At 54.0% G+C, this 18,839-nt stretch overlaps 1 protein-coding gene across 2 annotated transcripts in view; it reads right to left on the reverse strand.

Moving 5' to 3' along the window:
• The window catches only part of tefu (Serine/threonine-protein kinase tefu), a 513,274-nt gene that overhangs the window by 446,201 nt on the left and 48,234 nt on the right, over positions 1-18,839 (reverse strand). For both annotated transcript variants that reach the window (XR_012895493.1, XM_075896220.1), the window contains exon 5: positions 5,831-5,990. Coding sequence is in view for 1 of the 2 variants with exons in the window: in XM_075896220.1 (XP_075752335.1) it covers positions 5,831-5,990 (160 nt within the window). In the remaining variant the exon portion in view is untranslated. The remainder of the gene's footprint in view (positions 1-5,830; positions 5,991-18,839) is intronic.

Consider the following 18,839-nt stretch of genomic DNA (forward strand, 5'->3'; position numbering starts at 1 on the left):
GTCGCCTTCCTCCAATGACGTGGCTCGCCGTCGCTGATCATAGTGCTGCTTTTGTGTATGTCGAGCATGTTGCTGATGCTACCATGCAGCATCCATGATCTCTGCCATATGGGACTAAAATTCTGCTGCGAATGCATGAGAAGCCGATACAGCCAGCTCGGCATCCTGCTTCGATTCGCTAGATTGCCAGAGGGTTCGTAATTCACGGCCATAGCAGAGGAGGGCTGGGGTGTACCCAGTAGCAACACTTACGGCAGTTCACATAGCAAAAGCAATCTTGGAAATGTGTTGGTCCCAGTTTTTGTGCTCATTGCAGTATGCACGAAGGCACTGCTTCACGGTGCCATTATACCGTTCGACCATTTGTCCTGCTGGACTGTAGGGTACAATGTGGTGCTCCGAGATGCTCTATCGCCTCAGGAGGTTCTTCCATAACTTACTAACAAAGAGTTTTCCATTATCGCTAGAAATAGCAACAGGTACCCCATGTCTACAGATGAATTCTTCCACACAGCTTGCTATCTGCTGTGTTGTTGCTGCACGAAGAGGGAAGAGCTCAATGGATTTGGTGAATCTGTCAACAATGACTAGCAAGTGCTTGTGCCCCTGAGGGCTAGTAGGTAATGGCCCCATCAAGTCAATACTAAGTTTTTCCATGGGTGCAGCAGGCCACTGACTTGCCATAAAACTTTGGGGTTTGCAACACTGTGCTTTCGTCCTTTGACAGACTGAGCAACTGCGACCATACTGCCATGTTCCTTTCCTCAAGTTTTGTTATCCTACCCCATTACACTACGTTCAGCGCGAACCGCACCTACTATGTTCGAAAAGCTTCGAGGCTGTAGTAAATCGTTTTGTTAAGATTGCGCCCACTTCTCGGCCCACTCGACTACGAGATTGTCCCCGACGGCATTACGAACTCTAAACGGCACCGATCGCGACCGGAAGTCGTCCATGTCGCATGCCTCAAGCCGTTTCATGAACGTTAGCGAACTGAGAGTGTATTTTGTTGTTGTTATTATTGCTGTATCGTACTTTATTATTTGTACTTTCTTACATTACTATTGCACTTTCATCTTCTGTTAAAGCATCGGGACGATGCCTTTTTCAGAGAGGGGGAGATGCCACGTTCCATTCCTCAAGTTTTGTTATCGCCCCGTTACACTACGTTCAGGGCAAATCGCACCTACGATGTTCGAAAAGCTTCAAGGCTGTAGTAGATCGTTTTGTTGAGATTACGCTCACTTCGTGAACAATACAGATTATTCTGGAACCTACGGCACCGCTAGCGATAATACTAGAACATTCCACGGCAAGTGTATAAATGCCGACGCGCTTCGCCGCTTGTCAGTTGATCGACGGCTGACACTCTGCTCGCCGCTATCAGTGCCAGTGCCTTGCTGTTATCTGACTTTCCTTTCACGTGGCCACAAGTTAGGCTCGAATAAACAGTTCATTATCCGACCATCTAGTCCTTTGCCTTCAGCCACGTCACGACCCTGTGGCAATACTTTGATGTGTCGTTGTTCACGCCTAACCACACAAACTTCTCCCTGATGCGCTGCAATGTCTTGAAGAATCCTGCATGGGCACTTGCTGGGTGGTCATGGGCCATCTGCAGGACCAAGGAATGAAGGTGAGTAGGCAACCAAGCCATTGTGTGGTTGCCGCAGCATTGTACCAGAAGTCTCAATGACTCTAGATGGGATGTGCATGCTAGGTCCTCCAGGATACGGGTTTGGGCAATGCCTTTCGACAGAAATTCTCCCAGGATAGTCTTCATTATCTCACACAAAAGGGCGTCATGTTGTTGTTCCTGTGCTAGTTCTTCTGCATTGTTTATGACACTGAGGTCCTCAACAGTGGTCAGCAGGCAGGTTTCAAACGTGACAGAGCCTTCGTCAGTGCCCAAGTTAAGTGGCAAAAGTCCCTCAGGCAGTCTTTTAGCTGCTGTCTTGAAGTCTGGCTTAACAGGTGCCCGGCTTAAGGCATAAGCAGGGATGTTGGCCTTCCCACGACGGTGCTTACTTTTGCACTGAAACCCTTAAAGGCGTAGTACCCAGTGGCGCACAGGAGAACAACCCTCTTAGTGATGAACATCCAGACTAATGACGCATGATCACTGTGGACTTCAAGTTCTGTGAATTCCAAATATGGTCGAAATTTCTCCACAGACCATACAACAGCCAAACACTCCCACTCCTGGACTGCGTAATTACGCTCCGAATCCGACAAGCCTCTGCTGATGAATGAAACTGGCTTCAAAATGCCATCCCGATGTTGCAGCAGCACTGCTACTATACCCACACTACTGGCATCTGTTTCAGCTATGAATGGTGCATTGAGGCCTGGCAAGCTGAGAACTTCATCTGTTGCCAGCATTGCACAGAGAGTTGCAAATGACCGTTCTTTAATGCTCGTCCACTGCCATCGCTGTTGCTGCTTGAGCAAGTTCGTCAATGGCTTAGTAGTGAGAGAAAATTGTGGAAGAAAGTTCTTGTAGAATCCAGCCAAGCCCAAAAATGTCTGCAGTTGCTTTCTGTTGGAAGGTCGTGGGTACTCTGCCACTGCACGCACCTTATCTGGATCTGGCCTGCACTCTCCTGAAGAAACAACATGACCAAGAGTAGAGGGATTGGGTGCACTGTTGCACTTTGATGGGATTAATTGTAAGTCCTGCATTCTCGATGCGTTGGAGAACTTCACGAACATGTACCAGGTGATCTTCTACTGTTGAAGAGTACACCAAGACATCATCCAGGAATGCCATTGCAAATCTGTGCTTTATACTCTCAAGAACCCCGTCCATCAAACCTTGAAATGTAGCCGGGCCTCCCGCCACACCAAATGGCATCCTTGTGAACTCAAAGGTGCCCCTATGACATGAATGCAGTCTTCTCAACATCTTGTTCTCGTAGTGGAATTCGGAACAACCCTTGGGACCACTGGGCATTACCTAGTTGCGCCAAGAGCCAGTCAGTGCGAGGCATCGGGTGCACTGGTACCTTCGTGCAGGAGTTCAAATGTCTGTAGTCAACAGGCACACAGTAGCCTCCGGATTTTTTCCCACCAGATCCGGTGCGCTTGTCCAGCTACTTGTGCCGCGTCTCATCAGGCCTCCTTCCAGCATCTCGTCCAAACAGGCATCTCAGGCATCTATAATGCGTTGTTTCTTTAGATTGACTGGGCACAGCTTTGTGCGCACTAGTGTGCTGTCACCTGTGTCGATACAGTGCTCAATGAGCGTAGTACAACCAGGCAACTTTGTGCACAGTGCCTTGTACTCTCCCAACAGGCCTCTGAACTCATTCAATACCTCTACCCGCTGCCCTGAGCAACTAATTGTGTTGCATGCCACAACGTCTCAAACAGACCTCCAAGGCAATTGGCATCATCCACTGTATCTCGGACAACCTTTATGTTAGGTTTGGCAAAGGGCACAACTAGCTGTGGTTCCATGCCCAGAGTCCATCCTCCCAAAGCTATGTGCAAGGAAATGCCACTGGCTGTAAGGAAGTCCCTTCCAAGCACCACATCTTGGCACAGGTTGGGCTCACAAAGAAATTTTTTAACTCGGGAGCCGCCATTCCACTCTATCTTGCATTGGGTACACACGGAGCTTTGGGACCAACCTGATGCCAAGCGAAGTGTTCGAGTTTCACCGTACTGGTCGCCAGTGGACCCAGGAGACTCACGCTGGACCCAGTGTTGAGTAAGGCACAGAACGTCGTACTGCCAATTTTAACGTCCAAGAGTGGCTCCTTCCCTCTTCCAGCAGAAGATGCAACTTGCATACTAAAATCGCTGTAGGCACTCCCCAGACCAGTGCTTACTGGCGCCCGTTTACCAAGCACGGCGCCTGAAAGTGCCTTGGTCGGCCGCACTGGAAGCAAACGATTTCGTCTTGGCGTGGTGTACTCGCACAGTTGTGTGCCATGTGGCTGACACCGCAACATCATTGGCAAACAACTTGGTTAAGTGCCCGTTGAGGTCGACGTCCCACTGGTGGTCTGAACGTTGGCACGCCGACAGGTTGGACCTGATTGATGGGCCACTGGTCCCGCTGGTATGATGGTTGCACTGCTGCGAGGTGGAGGGGCCACGTTACCCAGGTGTCCAACTGGCATTCGGTGCGGAGACGACCGCTGTGGAGTGCTGGGGTACTGCCATTGTGTCAGGCATGCCATGCGCCGAATATTCCAAGTCGCACGTGACTTGGTTTATTTTGGGTGGCAAAGGCCGATACTGTAGCCAGCGCCGCGCTCACTTCATCAGGCCATCGGCTACATCTGCCAAAGCCTTTAAACATGAGAAGGTGGACCCCGCTACCAAGTCTTGCAGCTGGATGTGCATCTGACGCAGCACCCTGTCGACCTTGATGTCGTCCGCAACCTCCTCTCCGATTCGGTCGTAAAACTCCGTGATAACATATATGAATTCCTTCAGGTTTTCCACGAAGTGCTGGGTGCATGCCTCCAATTCATCCTTCAGCCGCTTCGTTACGTCGGCCGACGCAAATTCCCGACGGAAAGCTGCGACAAAGTGATCTCACGAAGTGAAAGGTCCGGCGAAGCAATAGCACAACTTCGCGCTGCCATCAAGCGCTGAGGCAACGACGCGGTGAACTCGGTATTCTGTGGGTATGCCATTAATCAGACAAAAATTCACCACCTTGCTGAGGAATTCCTTCGGTGTCTGTACATCCCTGAACCCCGTGAACTTTGGCAGTGTGGTCGCAATAGGCGATGTCACTGTCATTAGCGTAGCCGGGATCGGCGGTCGAACAAAGACCGGTAGGCATTTGTTGCTCACGGGCGTCACGAAAGCGACCATTAGCGCTTGCCGCAGCTCGGCAGCTAGACATTCGCATTCCATAGCAGATCCATTATTCTGCTTCAGCATAAACTGCATGAATTCGTCACGGATTTCAGTCGGGTCCATCCCGGACGAGCCCCCAGTTGTCATGTTCGTTAGGCCTAACTTCCCAGTTGCCGCAACTGCATACGCCCTACCACAACACCGTCCGCTCACACACTGCCCACACAGGACCAATATCCGCTCTTACCACCTCATCTAGAGGGCGCCGTATGCCCTCCCATTAATACCAATAGATGTCCTCACAAGACATGATAAAAAAATCGCCCCTATACCTTAAGTATTGTTGCAAGTTCCTCATCACAGTGATGCCAGTCAAGATAAAAGATAAACCAACTCAGCGGCTGTGATAACTGGCTACACATAGTTCAAGGCAGAGTCACTTACTTGTAGTAAAAGAGTTCAAAAATATTTTTTTGCACGAGGTTGCCAAGTCCGGGTACTGCAATAGTGGCATCTCTCTATGGATTTCTCTGGGGTGCTATTCTGGACATTGTTGAATTCCGCCATGTTGTCAGATTCCACCATTGATCGATGCTAATTAGCTAAGTAAGCTCCTACGACCTCTCTGATTGGCTTAGAATGCCCCCATTACGAAATTTGACAATATGGCGGAATGAGACATTGTCCAGAATAGCACCCCTGCACTTAAAAGCAGTCGAAATTGCCTCTGCATGAGCCAACAAGCCACCGACCCTATTACGCTGATGCACTGCCAAATTTTACAAGTTGTTTGTTATTGGTGCTGACATGAGACTCTCAGGACGATAAAATGGCAACCATATTCCGTTAGTATACAGCTGCATAGTGAAAATGTTGAGACTGATCGTTTCAAACGGTGCACCGCTAAAGTCACCTGAAATACACGTTTTTATGGAGCACACTTATTTTCCCTCAAAGCTGAAGAGAACACAACCAACGAAAAGCAGAAAGGAATACAAGTTCTGAGGTGTACCTGATCTTGCCAAAAGAACCAGACACTGTCGCGAGGACAGTCTCGAGGGAGGCATCATCCTGGTAGAAACCAGAGATTATGAGCTGGTGAAGTGCATTGCTGAGTCCCACCACATCCCGCTTGTCCGAGCATAGCAGCTTGCAAACTCCTTTGACCAGACCTGTGCAATTCAGACAATGCGCCAGGAGTCAAACTAGAATGCCTCACATCACGTGCGCAAAACTACAGAGCACCACTGTAAGTACCCTTGCAGAGAAGCATGCGAAGAAGTGGCACAGTTTAAGGGCGGGGGAGCTTGGAGGTTCTTCGCTTCAATTTAGAGCACAGCTCTTAGGTACCTGTGTTCAATGGCGTCCCCATTGCTCTCACCACCGCTGTCGGTGGCAAACCAATAGACATAAAAAAGTAACCCACCAACATGAAAAAATAAAGTGAGAAAAAGAATACCAAGGATCGAATGAGGTTTGAACCTGGGCCCCCTGCGTGACAGATGAGTATTCTACCACAGAGCCAGGTTGGTGCTTGAAACTCATCTGCTATACAGGTATGATGTTAGGCCAAGAATCGCGTTAAGCTATGTGACATATCGTGGCATAACAGTACAATAACAACCACTCAGCAGGTAATTCTAATTGCACAATGAGTGTGTGGTTTAATGCTTCCAACCCATAGCAAAATGCTCCACCGTAATGCTTCATCACCCGGCACATGCCACATAAGTGCACATAATACCACAGATATGTGTAGCGGATACCTCACTTATCTATAGAAAGACAAATAATGGCATACAGGGTGTTGTCCAAATTCACAAAAATTACGATTTATGGCATAGCCAATACCTTGATGAAAGCCCCAACTTTTAACACAGTAGGCCTTGCCCCAATACGTAGCTGCGTTCAGAACACACATTAGGCAGTATCATAATCGTCTGTAATTTTTTTTTTCATTTTCTTAATAAGTATGTTCACCAGCTACACAGGCATGACTAATACAAAGCATTTTTGTCAAGAGAGAGAAACATAACACTCATTTGCACCCGTATAGAATATGGGGGAGGAGGCTTTGGCCTCTGCCCCCATTCATCCCCGTAGCCGTAGGCCGGTACCCTTTGAGACCCGGTAGCGGTCAGGGCGAGAGCAATGACTGCATTCTTCAGCGTCCAAGCTGCGTTATAAGGTCTAAGCTTGTGCAGATATTCGAATGCCTCAAATATTCAAAGGAATAGTGAAGTGTTCGAATTCGCTCTGCTTCAAACTTAAATTATTGAAAATTCTGGAGTATTTGCAATGAACGAACAGATTAATATTAGTCCACATATAACCACCTGCAAATGTGGTTTCACTGCAGTGCAATGATTCTAAGCCATAAAAGCTGCCATTCAGGGGAAAGCCGCTCTGCCGTGAGGCCCCACTTCAAATTTAAAGAGACCTTCCAACACTTTTCAAGCATGGTAAGAAAACGTTGCCGATTGGTAGTCGAGGCTGCCAAAAACACGCAAGCATGCCCCAGCCTGCAATTCATAATAAATTCTCAAAGTCGGCTAAAAATTGCTCTCTTCTCTCAGCAAATAATGCCACAATCTCAAAAATCCCTCATCACAGCCATTGAATGATTTGAGCATGGCGCGCTCGGTCGTTATTGGGGCCGCCACTGGAGGCTGCAACTTGTTCACACATATATGCGCGATTGCACTGAAAGCCGTGTATTTGAAGGAAAGAAAGATGAGAAAGTGGTCAAGGTCGCGAGGCGCGCTCGACATATTTTCTTTCACAATGCCTTCCCTCCCTGCTTAGCTTCCAGCGCTTTTGTCAGGATGAGAGGAGAGAATGCAATTGCCGCATGCAATAAATATTTGAAACTCCACTCTTACTGGACAGATTCTAAAAACAATTGTGGTGGTGATTTCATGAGGCAATAAGCTTTTTAGCGAATTTATTACTATGGCCACTTGTTAAAGTGTTGCAGGGCCCCTTTGAATTAAAATATTACCCTCAAATCAATTTATCAATTTTTAAGCTTATAAGCTTTTTATTGCGGCTTACATGCTCTGAGTATGATAAATTTTCAAATGTTACGTGTTTTACAGGTTGTCACTCGCATCCTGCTATACTAAAAGTTGTTCCGACATCCTTTGAACGAAAAAAAGGCACTTGCGTAGAGGCCTTGTTTCAATTGTTAAAAAAAATATTCTGCAGATTAGTTCGGTCATAATAAAATGGCCATTTTTCTTTATAAAATATGTGGGAATTGAGGCTGGCCCGCTGCCTTTAAGCGGGCTTTCCCGCCTTTTCTGCCGTTCTCATGTCCCGACATGTCTGCCCTCCTTGCTGTCTGCCGCGCTGGGAAGGGCGGAGTGACGTATAACTCCCTCACCCGGTAGCGGATGTTGACTGTGGCGCCGCACGCGGGGACCCCTGGGAGGTTTTCGCGCGCTGCGTCGGGAGCGGTCAGATACTCTCCGGGACAGCAAACGGTGAGCCACGCTATCTTTTCGTCCGTCGACTCCCGTCAGTCGGGGGCTCGTCGGACTTCGCTGACGGCGCCTCGCGCCCAAGGCGAACGCTCACCCGCTGTTTGCCCCGCTGCGTACGCACGGCCGAAGGGCGGTACGGTGTCCTAGTGCGTGGCCTCGCTACGCCGACCCGTCTCCCTTCGAAGCCAACGCGAGCGCCTTTGCCCTCGCTCGAGCAACCGGGCCTTTGCTCCGGTGTCTCCGTGGATCGGCTTTACCGCGGAGACGTGCTCGTGGCACCCCTGTGTAGTACTTTGTGCCCGTGGCGTGGATAAGCCTACTTGCTTTCCCGCCGCGCCTATTTGCAACGGGCTGTACTGCGTTTGGTGTTGCCACAATAAAGTGTTGCGACTTGAGCAGTATCGTGTTTCCCGCCACGGCGACGGTTAACGCGTGCCCTGCGGCTCGCTAAGACCGGACCCACGCTGGTGGCCGTACTCCTTCGGGATACGTGTACACCACACTGGCGCCCAACGCGGTATCAAAAGCTCTAGCTTTTGATTGCTCTTAGCGAGTCAGTTCGCCTGCGCGATTCGGGCTCGTCGCAACATGGCTGCTTCGCGGGACTTTTGTCCGCTGTCCCTTTTAGCGGATGCCGCGTTGCACACGGAGGCCATTGCCTCTGTGGACGGGAACCCTTCTGCACCCGTCCGTGTCGGCACCCCCTATTGCGGTGACGACACGAGGCGCCTAGCCGCTCCCTTTGGAGATGGCGCGTCGCTTCGGAATGGGCCTCTTGCCCTACCCGAACGTTACGCACAAGCGCCTCCGACTGCTAATGCGCCCTTTGGCATGCATGGCAGTTCGTCGGCACAGCGCTCGCAGTCGGTTCCCTGCGGAATTGACGGGGCCCTCGCCGACTTTTGCCCGCTATCAGCCGTGCAACCGACACTTCGACCGCACGCTGAGCAGGCGCCTGAATTGTCGATGGTAGCCGCACCAAGTGCGCCTTTGGTTCGACAACAGGCAAATCCCACAAGGAGCCTATTTTGCTCTGGGAATGGCGCGCAGGGCGGTGGTCTGTTTGAAACCGCCCCACTGATCGAGCTGGGCGACTGCTCGCCTTCGCTCGACCGCGCCGCTAACGCACCAACGGTTTCCTACGAAGCCGGTGCGACGACGCAGACTTTGCTGCAAAACGCCGTGCAGATGATCCAAGCACTCTCGGGAGCTGTGCAAACGCTTTCGGCTGTTCCGAAAAGCGGTCACCCCGCTGTTATGTTGCCTGTGCCAACCTACAGCGGATACGGTGATCAGCTCACCGCCCGAGATTACCTCGACTCTCTGTCACGTTATCAGAGAGCGATGGGTTTGGATGATAAGGTGGTGCTCGAACGTGTTGTTCCAGCTGCACTGACTGACACGGCGGCGAGATGGTATCGGCTTTCCGGTTATCGTGCAGCAAACCTCGAGGAATTTCGTGCGGTCTTTTTGCGCGAATTCCTACCCGCTGACTACGAAAGTAGGATGCGGCGAGAGCTCGAGCTCCGTACACAAGCTCCTGACGAGTCTTTACAGGAGTATGTACGGGCGATGGATGAACTTATTTCTATCGCTGAGCCTCGAACGAGGAACGCGTCGAACGGGTGATACGGCAGGCACATCCGACTTTTTCGGCATACCTGCGCGGCGGCCGCTTCAGTGATTTGGAAGCGTTGGCCGCCGAGGCGAAGCGCATCCAAGGCGACATTCTCGCCGCGCGTGCCTATCGCCCGCCGCCGCCAGCCAGCGACGCCCTTGAGCCGCGCTGCGCTTGGAGAGGGGCCATGACCCTTCCCCAACGGCAACAGCCTCTCCGCGCCGCCTTTGCGGCTGCAACCGGCTGTGCGTGGGAGTTGAGCGATCGCGCTCTTGACCCCTTTACGCATGAAAGGCGGGCAGCCTGCGCTGCTCCGCCTGAAACTTCCATACAGGGACGCTTTTCGACCCAACGTAATGTTGGAGGTGCGGCTCGCAGAAACGTATCCTACGATGACGTAGCGAGCCGATCACGACAGCTCGAAGCTGCTCCGTCTGGGAATACAGACCGTGATGGAGTGCGCTGTTACCGCTGCCGTGAAAGAGGGCACATAGCAAGGGAATGCACCGGATCCAGGCCTCCTGCGAGGCAGGGAAACGGGCTTCCGGGTCGTTCGTGAATGCACGACCGACCCAACCTTTGCTTCTTCCCTCTGCGTGCAGGGCAAGCACTTTTCTTGCTGATACGCACGCGCCGTTCATTCCGGTCACCATTGCCGGCCGTGAATTTTCGGCTTTGCTGGACACGGGCGCTAGCGCCTCGTTGTTTGGCGAAGAAGTGTTGTCCCACTTGCGGAAGCACTCGGTGCGCTTGCGGGACAGCCGAACGACCTTCACCCTTGCGAAAGGCGTGGCCCATTCGGCAGGCGCTGCAAGGTTGACTGTCCGATGGGGAGATCGAATGAGACGCTGCCGTCTTATTCATCTTCCAGGGCTCAATGTTCCAGTGATTCTCGGTCGGGACTTTCTCCTTAAAACCGGTATCGTTGTGGACATTGCGAATGGCGGCTATCGTGATGGCCCATTTTGCCAACTCAAGCCGTTCATCAGCCCGCCGGCGCTTACCGTCGCCTTTGCGGCAGAAGCGTCGGAAACGTGCCTTGCGCAGAGTTCGGGGCCAAGCCCCCGCTCACCGCATTTGCCCTCTCACAGTCCCCTTCGGGAACGAGAGGCGCGGCACGAACCGTGTCGTGCGCCAACTCCGGGGTCGTACCCTGGCGTTCCGCGCTCGTCGGCTCGAAACCCCTGCTTGGATCGACCGGCACGACACGAAGAGGCACTACGTCCTTTGGTCGCCTGCGCGACTCAGTTGGATGAAGCACAGAAGGCTCGTCTGTCGACACTGTTACGTCAGTACGACGAGCTCTTCACCGATCAACCTGGCTGCACCGATTTTGTGAGCCACGTGATCGAAACTGGTGACGCGCTTCCTTTGAAGTGTAACCCCAGGCCCGTCAGTCTCGCCAAAAGGCAGATTATTGATGGGTTGCTAGATGATATGCTTGCGGCTGGCATTATTCGCCGCTCGTCTAGCTCCTGGGCGTCTCCAATTGTGCTGGTGCCTAAGAAAGATGGCAGTCATCGCCTGTGCGTAGACTATCGCCGTCTGAATGGAGTGGCTCGTAAGGATGCCTATCCGCTCCCCACGATAAACTCCATCGTAGGTAACCTGGGTGATGCACGGTACTTTACCACGCTTGACGCCTCTAAAGGTTATCTACAGGTCCGGATGGGTACCCGTGACCAGTGTAAAACTGCGTTCACGTCCCACAGAGGGTTGTTCGAGTTTACTCGTATGCCCTTTGGTCTTTGCAATGCTCCTGCGACGTTTCAAAGACTCATGGACCGCGTCCTCGGGGAAGCAAAGTGGTCATACTGCATGTGCTACCTCGACGACATCGTGATTTATTCACGAACCTTCGAAGAGCACTTGGCCCATGTTGCCGATGTGCTCGAGAGGGTGCGGACCGCCGGGATGACACTTAACCCCGCTAAGGTCCAATTAGCGCAGACCCGTGTTCATTTGCTCGGGTTTACGCTGGGCGAAGGCTCCATAGAGCCGGATCGGGAGAAACTTCGAGCTATTCTCGAATTTCCCGTGCCCAAGGACGTACGTGGCCTTCGCCGCTTTCTAGGAATGGTCAACTTTTACCGTTCCTTCATTCCGTCCTGTGCCCGACTGCAGGCGCCCTTGAGCAAACTCTTGGGTAAGTCTGCTGAGTGGCAATGGGGACTTGAGCAGCAGGAGGCGTTTTGCCGACTGTCTAACGCCATAGCGGAGACAGCGCAGCTCAAGCTCCCCGACCTGACCAGACCGTTCGTTGTACAGACTGATGCGAGCGATCTGGGTTTAGGAGCTGTTCTCCTACAGGAATACGATGGCGTGTTGCAGCCGTTGGCCTTTGCCAGCCGCTCCTTGGTCTCTGCGGAGAAAAATTATTCCGTGACCGAAAAGGAGTGCCTCGCCATCGTGTTTGCACTGCGGAAGTTTGACGTCTATCTTGATGGGACGAAATTCGTAGTGCAAACGGATCACAGTGCGCTCAGCTGGCTGATGCGGCTCCGTGAGCCGGCAGGCTGGCGCGCTGGGCTCTCCTGATACAGCACTATGACTTTTCGGTGCAGTATCGAAAGGGGAGCACCAACGTGGTAGCTGACGCGCTATCTCGTGCCCCACTGTCGGCCGAGGACCTTGATCCCGGTGCGACCGCCGCTAGCGGTGCCTTAGCACTTGCAAGCGTCGGGGGCGAAACAGCAGCTTCGCCGCCGTTCGGCGTGAAGGGTGAGTCCCCATGCGGACAAACCTTGGCTGCTAACCAGGTAAGCGGCGCACCGCGAAGCGGCCGAGCGGGGGAGCTTTCCGAAGGCCACGAGGCCGAGAGCGAACCCGTAACGCCGACTCAAGCGGTTGTTGCTGCGGTCCTGAGTGGGCGCGATACCAGACTCCCCTATTTTGGGAGAATGGGCATCGCTTTCAGCAGAGAAGAGCTTCTGAAGGCCCAGCAAAGTGACCCGTTTTGTCGCGAAATATGCGACGGTCTCAGAGAGATGGAGCGCCGTGACGCTGCTTGTCCTGCAGCGGGCGCCGATAACGACTGTCTCGACGAGACGGAGCGCCGTGACGCTGCTTGCCCTGCAGCGGGCGCGAATAGGGGGCTCGAACCAGCGTGTGTCGCTGAGTCCCCGGCGGATTCATATTTGCTGGACCATGACGGGCTCCTGCTGAAGTATATAGCCACTGACGACGAGTCCATAGACCCGTTTAAGGTGGTTATGCCCAAAAGTCTGAGAGCCGCACTGTTGCGATCCTCTCACGACGAACCCATGGCCGGTCACCTGAGTGGCTCGAAAGTTTTTGCAAAACTGAGCCGCGTTGTGACTTGGCCCGGCATGAAGCGAGACATTTTTCGCTATTGCCGTTCTTGCCGCGTCTGTCAAACGGTGAAATCAAGGGGTGGCAAGCCGCCCGGTCTGATGAAACCGATTGTCAGTGAGCGTCCGTGGCAAGTGGCCACCTGCGATCTAATGGGACCGTTTCCCAGAAGTAAGCAGGGGTTCATTCACCTGATGGTAGTCGCTGATCATTTTTCGAAATGGGTGGAACTTTTCCCACTTCGGAAGGTGACAGCGCGAGCGGTGCTTGAGAAGCTGCAGGAAGTGTTTTGCCGGTTCGGCTTCCCGGAAAGGCTCATCACTGACAATGCTTCGTATTTCACCGCTCGGGTGTTTGGTGTCACGTGCCGTTCCCTCGGAATTGATCACTGCACCACTTCACCCTACCATCCCCAGTCCAATTTGACGGAGCGTGTCAATCGTACGCTCAAACCGATGTTGGCGGCCTTTGCCGAGAGTCAAAGGGACTGGGCAGACCATTTGAGTGAGCTCGCGTTCGCTATTCGAACATCCGAGAGTCGCTCAACTGGTTTCTCGCCCGCCTTCTTAAATTTTGGAAGGGAGTTGGCAAATCCGGTGACCAGCGTCACTCAATGCCAGCTCGAGGACGAGGAGGCGCCGGCAGACTGCTCTGCTTACGCGTCGGCACTTCGGGACAGGCTTTGTCGAGCTTTCTGCAAAGCAAGGCAAAGTTTGGCGTCGGCCAGGGCTCAGCAGAAGGCCCAATATGACCGCAAGCATCGCGACCTAGTTTTTGAGGTGGGCGATCTTGTCCTGAAGCGCAACCACGCCCTTAGCGATGCCAGTAAGGGGTTCTCAACCTCGCTCGCTCCTAAGTGGCTTGGTCCGTACCGAGTGGAGAAAGCTTGCACTCCACTCGCGTACTTGCTGAAAGATCCCCAGACGGGAAAACTCAGCCGTGCCCATATCGCAGACCTGAAACCCTTTGTATCACGGTCTGACGAGCTCGCGCCAGAGCCCTGCGGCACTGCGCGCCAGCAACGGGGCACACCCGGAGCGGCGGACCGCATTCGGACCCCGCGCCGGTATAATCTGAGGAAGCGGTCACCTTTGTGATCTCGCGCCGGACGGCGGACTTCTCCGCAACCGAAGGCCCTCAGTTTAGTCTAGCCTCAGTATAGGTTAGCTTCTTTACGGCCTTTTCTCGTAAAGAAGTTGACCCCGCCCTGTCTGCTGCCAGTGTTTATTTTTTTTAAGTGTTCATGTGTATTTTATGTTTCTTTTGTCTAATATTAAGTGTTATTTGTATTTTGTTTTTTTTTTGCCAGATGTGTAGTGTCAGTATGCTCTGTGTTTACTTTTTTTTTTCGTGTTCGTTTCGTCTACCGCGAAGGGAGCTGTGTGTGACCTTGAGTGCCGGTGCTTGCCGGGGGAGAGAGACGAAGGACGCTTTGCGCCTACGCTCGCGCAGCCGTCGGCGGTGTGTGTGCGCGTGTAAGTGCGTGACGCTTCAGTGCGAGCCCGCGAAGAGTGCGTGATGGCTTCCCCCCATCGATGCGGACGCTGGAGGTGCTGGGGGGGCATTGACCCATTGACATCAGACCATCCGGCTGTGCTCTGCTCTTGGCTGTCGCCGAAGAAGCCGTGCTGCCTTCCCACCATGGCTCCTGCGCGAGGCCAGCTGAAAGCAGCTATATGCTGCCGGCCAACGCCAGGGCGCCTCGCAGCCAATTTTGGTTCGGCCTCCCTGACCACCGGAGAGGCCCGGCTTCCCGCAACGTCCAGCTCCCTCATCGAGCCAGAAATGCGGGGCCTCCGAACAACCGAAGCGGCTTTCGTCGGACTCGCGGCTTATCAAGAGCAGCAACAAGCCATCAGTGAGCCCCCTTCCGGTACCTGTGACCTCGCACTCGGGCATCGCACCCAGCGGACACTGTCACGCCTTTACCGCACCTCCGCGCACTGGACGCTATCCCCCTTCAGCACCACGAACACTAGTGCCACGTTGCTGTGCTCCCTTCCGCAGTTATTTGTATAGTGTCATGTGTTTATTTTGTTATTTATGTTTTGTTTCTCCTTGTAATCATTTTTTTAGCAGCAGTAGCAGGGCTGGACTGAGGTTAGCTGTCGCTTATAGCAGTGTCATTTTAACTGCATGGGTGACGCCCGGCTGCCTTTTGCAGACCGGTAAAGGGCAAATTTAGGAGAGGGGGATGTGGGAATTGAGGCTGGCCCGCTGCCTTTAAGCGGGCTTTCCCGCCTTTTCTGCCGTTCTCATGTCCCGACATGTCTGCCCTCCTTGCTGTCTGCCGCGCTGGGAAGGGCGGAGTGACGTATAACTCCCTCACCCGGTAGCGGATGTTGACTGTGGCGCCGCACGCGGGGACCCCTGGGAGGTTTTCGCGCGCTGCGTCGGGAGCGGTCAGATACTCTCCGGGACAGCAAACGGTGAGCCACGCTATCTTTTCGTCCGTCGACTCCCGTCAGTCGGGGGCTCGTCGGACTTCGCTGACGGCGCCTCGCGCCCAAGGCGAACGCTCACCCGCTGTTTGCCCCGCTGCGTACGCACGGCCGAAGGGCGGTACGGTGTCCTAGTGCGTGGCCTCGCTACGCCGACCCGTCTCCCTTCGAAGCCAACGCGAGCGCCTTTGCCCTCGCTCGAGCAACCGGGCCTTTGCTCCGGTGTCTCCGTGGATCGGCTTTACCGCGGAGACGTGCTCGTGGCACCCCTGTGTAGTACTTTGTGCCCGTGGCGTGGATAAGCCTACTTGCTTTCCCGCCGCGCCTATTTGCAACGGGCTGTACTGCGTTTGGTGTTGCCACAATAAAGTGTTGCGACTTGAGCAGTATCGTGTTTCCCGCCACGGCGACGGTTAACGCGTGCCCTGCGGCTCGCTAAGACCGGACCCACGCTGGTGGCCGTACTCCTTCGGGATACGTGTACACCACACTGGCGCCCAACGCGGTATCAAAAGCTCTAGCTTTTGATTGCTCTTAGCGAGTCAGTTCGCCTGCGCGATTCGGGCTCGTCGCAACATGGCTGCTTCGCGGGACTTTTGTCCGCTGTCCCTTTTAGCGGATGCCGCGTTGCACACGGAGGCCATTGCCTCTGTGGACGGGAACCCTTCTGCACCCGTCCGTGTCGGCACCCCCTATTGCGGTGACGACACGAGGCGCCTAGCCGCTCCCTTTGGAGATGGCGCGTCGCTTCGGAATGGGCCTCTTGCCCTACCCGAACGTTACGCACAAGCGCCTCCGACTGCTAATGCGCCCTTTGGCATGCATGGCAGTTCGTCGGCACAGCGCTCGCAGTCGGTTCCCTGCGGAATTGACGGGGCCCTCGCCGACTTTTGCCCGCTATCAGCCGTGCAACCGACACTTCGACCGCACGCTGAGCAGGCGCCTGAATTGTCGATGGTAGCCGCACCAAGTGCGCCTTTGGTTCGACAACAGGCAAATCCCACAAGGAGCCTATTTTGCTCTGGGAATGGCGCGCAGGGCGGTGGTCTGTTTGAAACCGCCCCACTGATCGAGCTGGGCGACTGCTCGCCTTCGCTCGACCGCGCCGCTAACGCACCAACGGTTTCCTACGAAGCCGGTGCGACGACGCAGACTTTGCTGCAAAACGCCGTGCAGATGATCCAAGCACTCTCGGGAGCTGTGCAAACGCTTTCGGCTGTTCCGAAAAGCGGTCACCCCGCTGTTATGTTGCCTGTGCCAACCTACAGCGGATACGGTGATCAGCTCACCGCCCGAGATTACCTCGACTCTCTGTCACGTTATCAGAGAGCGATGGGTTTGGATGATAAGGTGGTGCTCGAACGTGTTGTTCCAGCTGCACTGACTGACACGGCGGCGAGATGGTATCGGCTTTCCGGTTATCGTGCAGCAAACCTCGAGGAATTTCGTGCGGTCTTTTTGCGCGAATTCCTACCCGCTGACTACGAAAGTAGGATGCGGCGAGAGCTCGAGCTCCGTACACAAGCTCCTGACGAGTCTTTACAGGAGTATGTACGGGCGATGGATGAACTTATTTCTATCGCTGAGCCTCGAACGAGGAACGCGTCGAACGGGTGATACGGCAGGCACATCCGACTTTTTCGGCATACCTGCGCGGCGGCCGCTTCAGTGATTTGGAAGCGTTGGCCGCCGAGGCGAAGCGCATCCAAGGCGACATTCTCGCCGCGCGTGCCTATCGCCCGCCGCCGCCAGCCAGCGACGCCCTTGAGCCGCGCTGCGCTTGGAGAGGGGCCATGACCCTTCCCCAACGGCAACACCTCTCCGCGCCGCCTTTGCGGCTGCAACCGGCTGTGCGTGGGAGTTGAGCGATCGCGCTCTTGACCCCTTTACGCATGAAAGGCGGGCAGCCTGCGCTGCTCCGCCTGAAACCTCCATACAGGGACGCTTTTCGACCCAACGTAATGTTGGAGGTGCGGCTCGCAGAAACGTATCCTACGATGACGTAGCTTGCGGCTGGCATTATTCGCCGCTCGTCTAGCTCCTGGGCGTCTCCAATTGTGCTGGTGCCTAAGAAAGATGGCAGTCATCGCCTGTGCGTAGACTATCGCCGTCTGAATGGAGTGACTCGTAAGGATGCCTATCCGCTCCCCACGATAAACTCCATCGTAGGTAACCTGGGTGATGCACGGTACTTTACCACGCTTGACGCCTCTAAAGGTTATCTACAGGTCCGGATGGGTACCCGTGACCAGTGTAAAACTGCGTTCACGTCCCACAGAGGGTTGTTCGAGTTTACTCGTATGCCCTTTGGTCTTTGCAATGCTCCTGCGACGTTTCAAAGACTCATGGACCGCGTCCTCGGGGAAGCAAAGTGGTCATACTGCATGTGCTACCTCGACGACATCGTGATTTATTCACGAACCTTCGAAGAGCACTTGGCCCATGTTGCCGATGTGCTCGAGAGGGTGCGGACCGCCGGGATGACACTTAACCCCGCTAAGGTCCAATTAGCGCAGACCCGTGTTCATTTGCTCGGGTTTACGCTGGGCGAAGGCTCCATAGAGCCGGATCGGGAGAAACTTCGAGCTATTCTCGAATTTCCCGTGCCCAAGGACGTACGTGGCCTTCGCCGCTTTCTAGGAATGGTCAACTTTTACCGTTCCTTCATTCCGTCCTGTGCCCGACTGCAGGCGCCCTTGAGCAAACTCTTGGGTAAGTCTGCTGAGTGGCAATGGGGACTTGAGCAGCAGGAGGCGTTTTGCCGACTGTCTAACGCCATAGCGGAGACAGCGCAGCTCAAGCTCCCCGACCTGACCAGACCGTTCGTTGTACAGACTGATGCGAGCGATCTGGGTTTAGGAGCTGTTCTCCTACAGGAATACGATGGCGTGTTGCAGCCGTTGGCCTTTGCCAGCCGCTCCTTGGTCTCTGCGGAGAAAAATTATTCCGTGACCGAAAAGGAGTGCCTCGCCATCGTGTTTGCACTGCGGAAGTTTGACGTCTATCTTGATGGGACGAAATTCGTAGTGCAAACGGATCACAGTGCGCTCAGCTGGCTGATGCGGCTCCGTGAGCCGGCAGGCTGGCGCGCTGGGCTCTCCTGATACAGCACTATGACTTTTCGGTGCAGTATCGAAAGGGGAGCACCAACGTGGTAGCTGACGC

The sequence above is a fragment of the Rhipicephalus microplus genome, chromosome 5 (genome assembly GCF_043290135.1).
Source record: "Rhipicephalus microplus isolate Deutch F79 chromosome 5, USDA_Rmic, whole genome shotgun sequence".
In the NCBI taxonomy this organism is placed as follows: domain Eukaryota; kingdom Metazoa; phylum Arthropoda; class Arachnida; order Ixodida; family Ixodidae; genus Rhipicephalus; species Rhipicephalus microplus.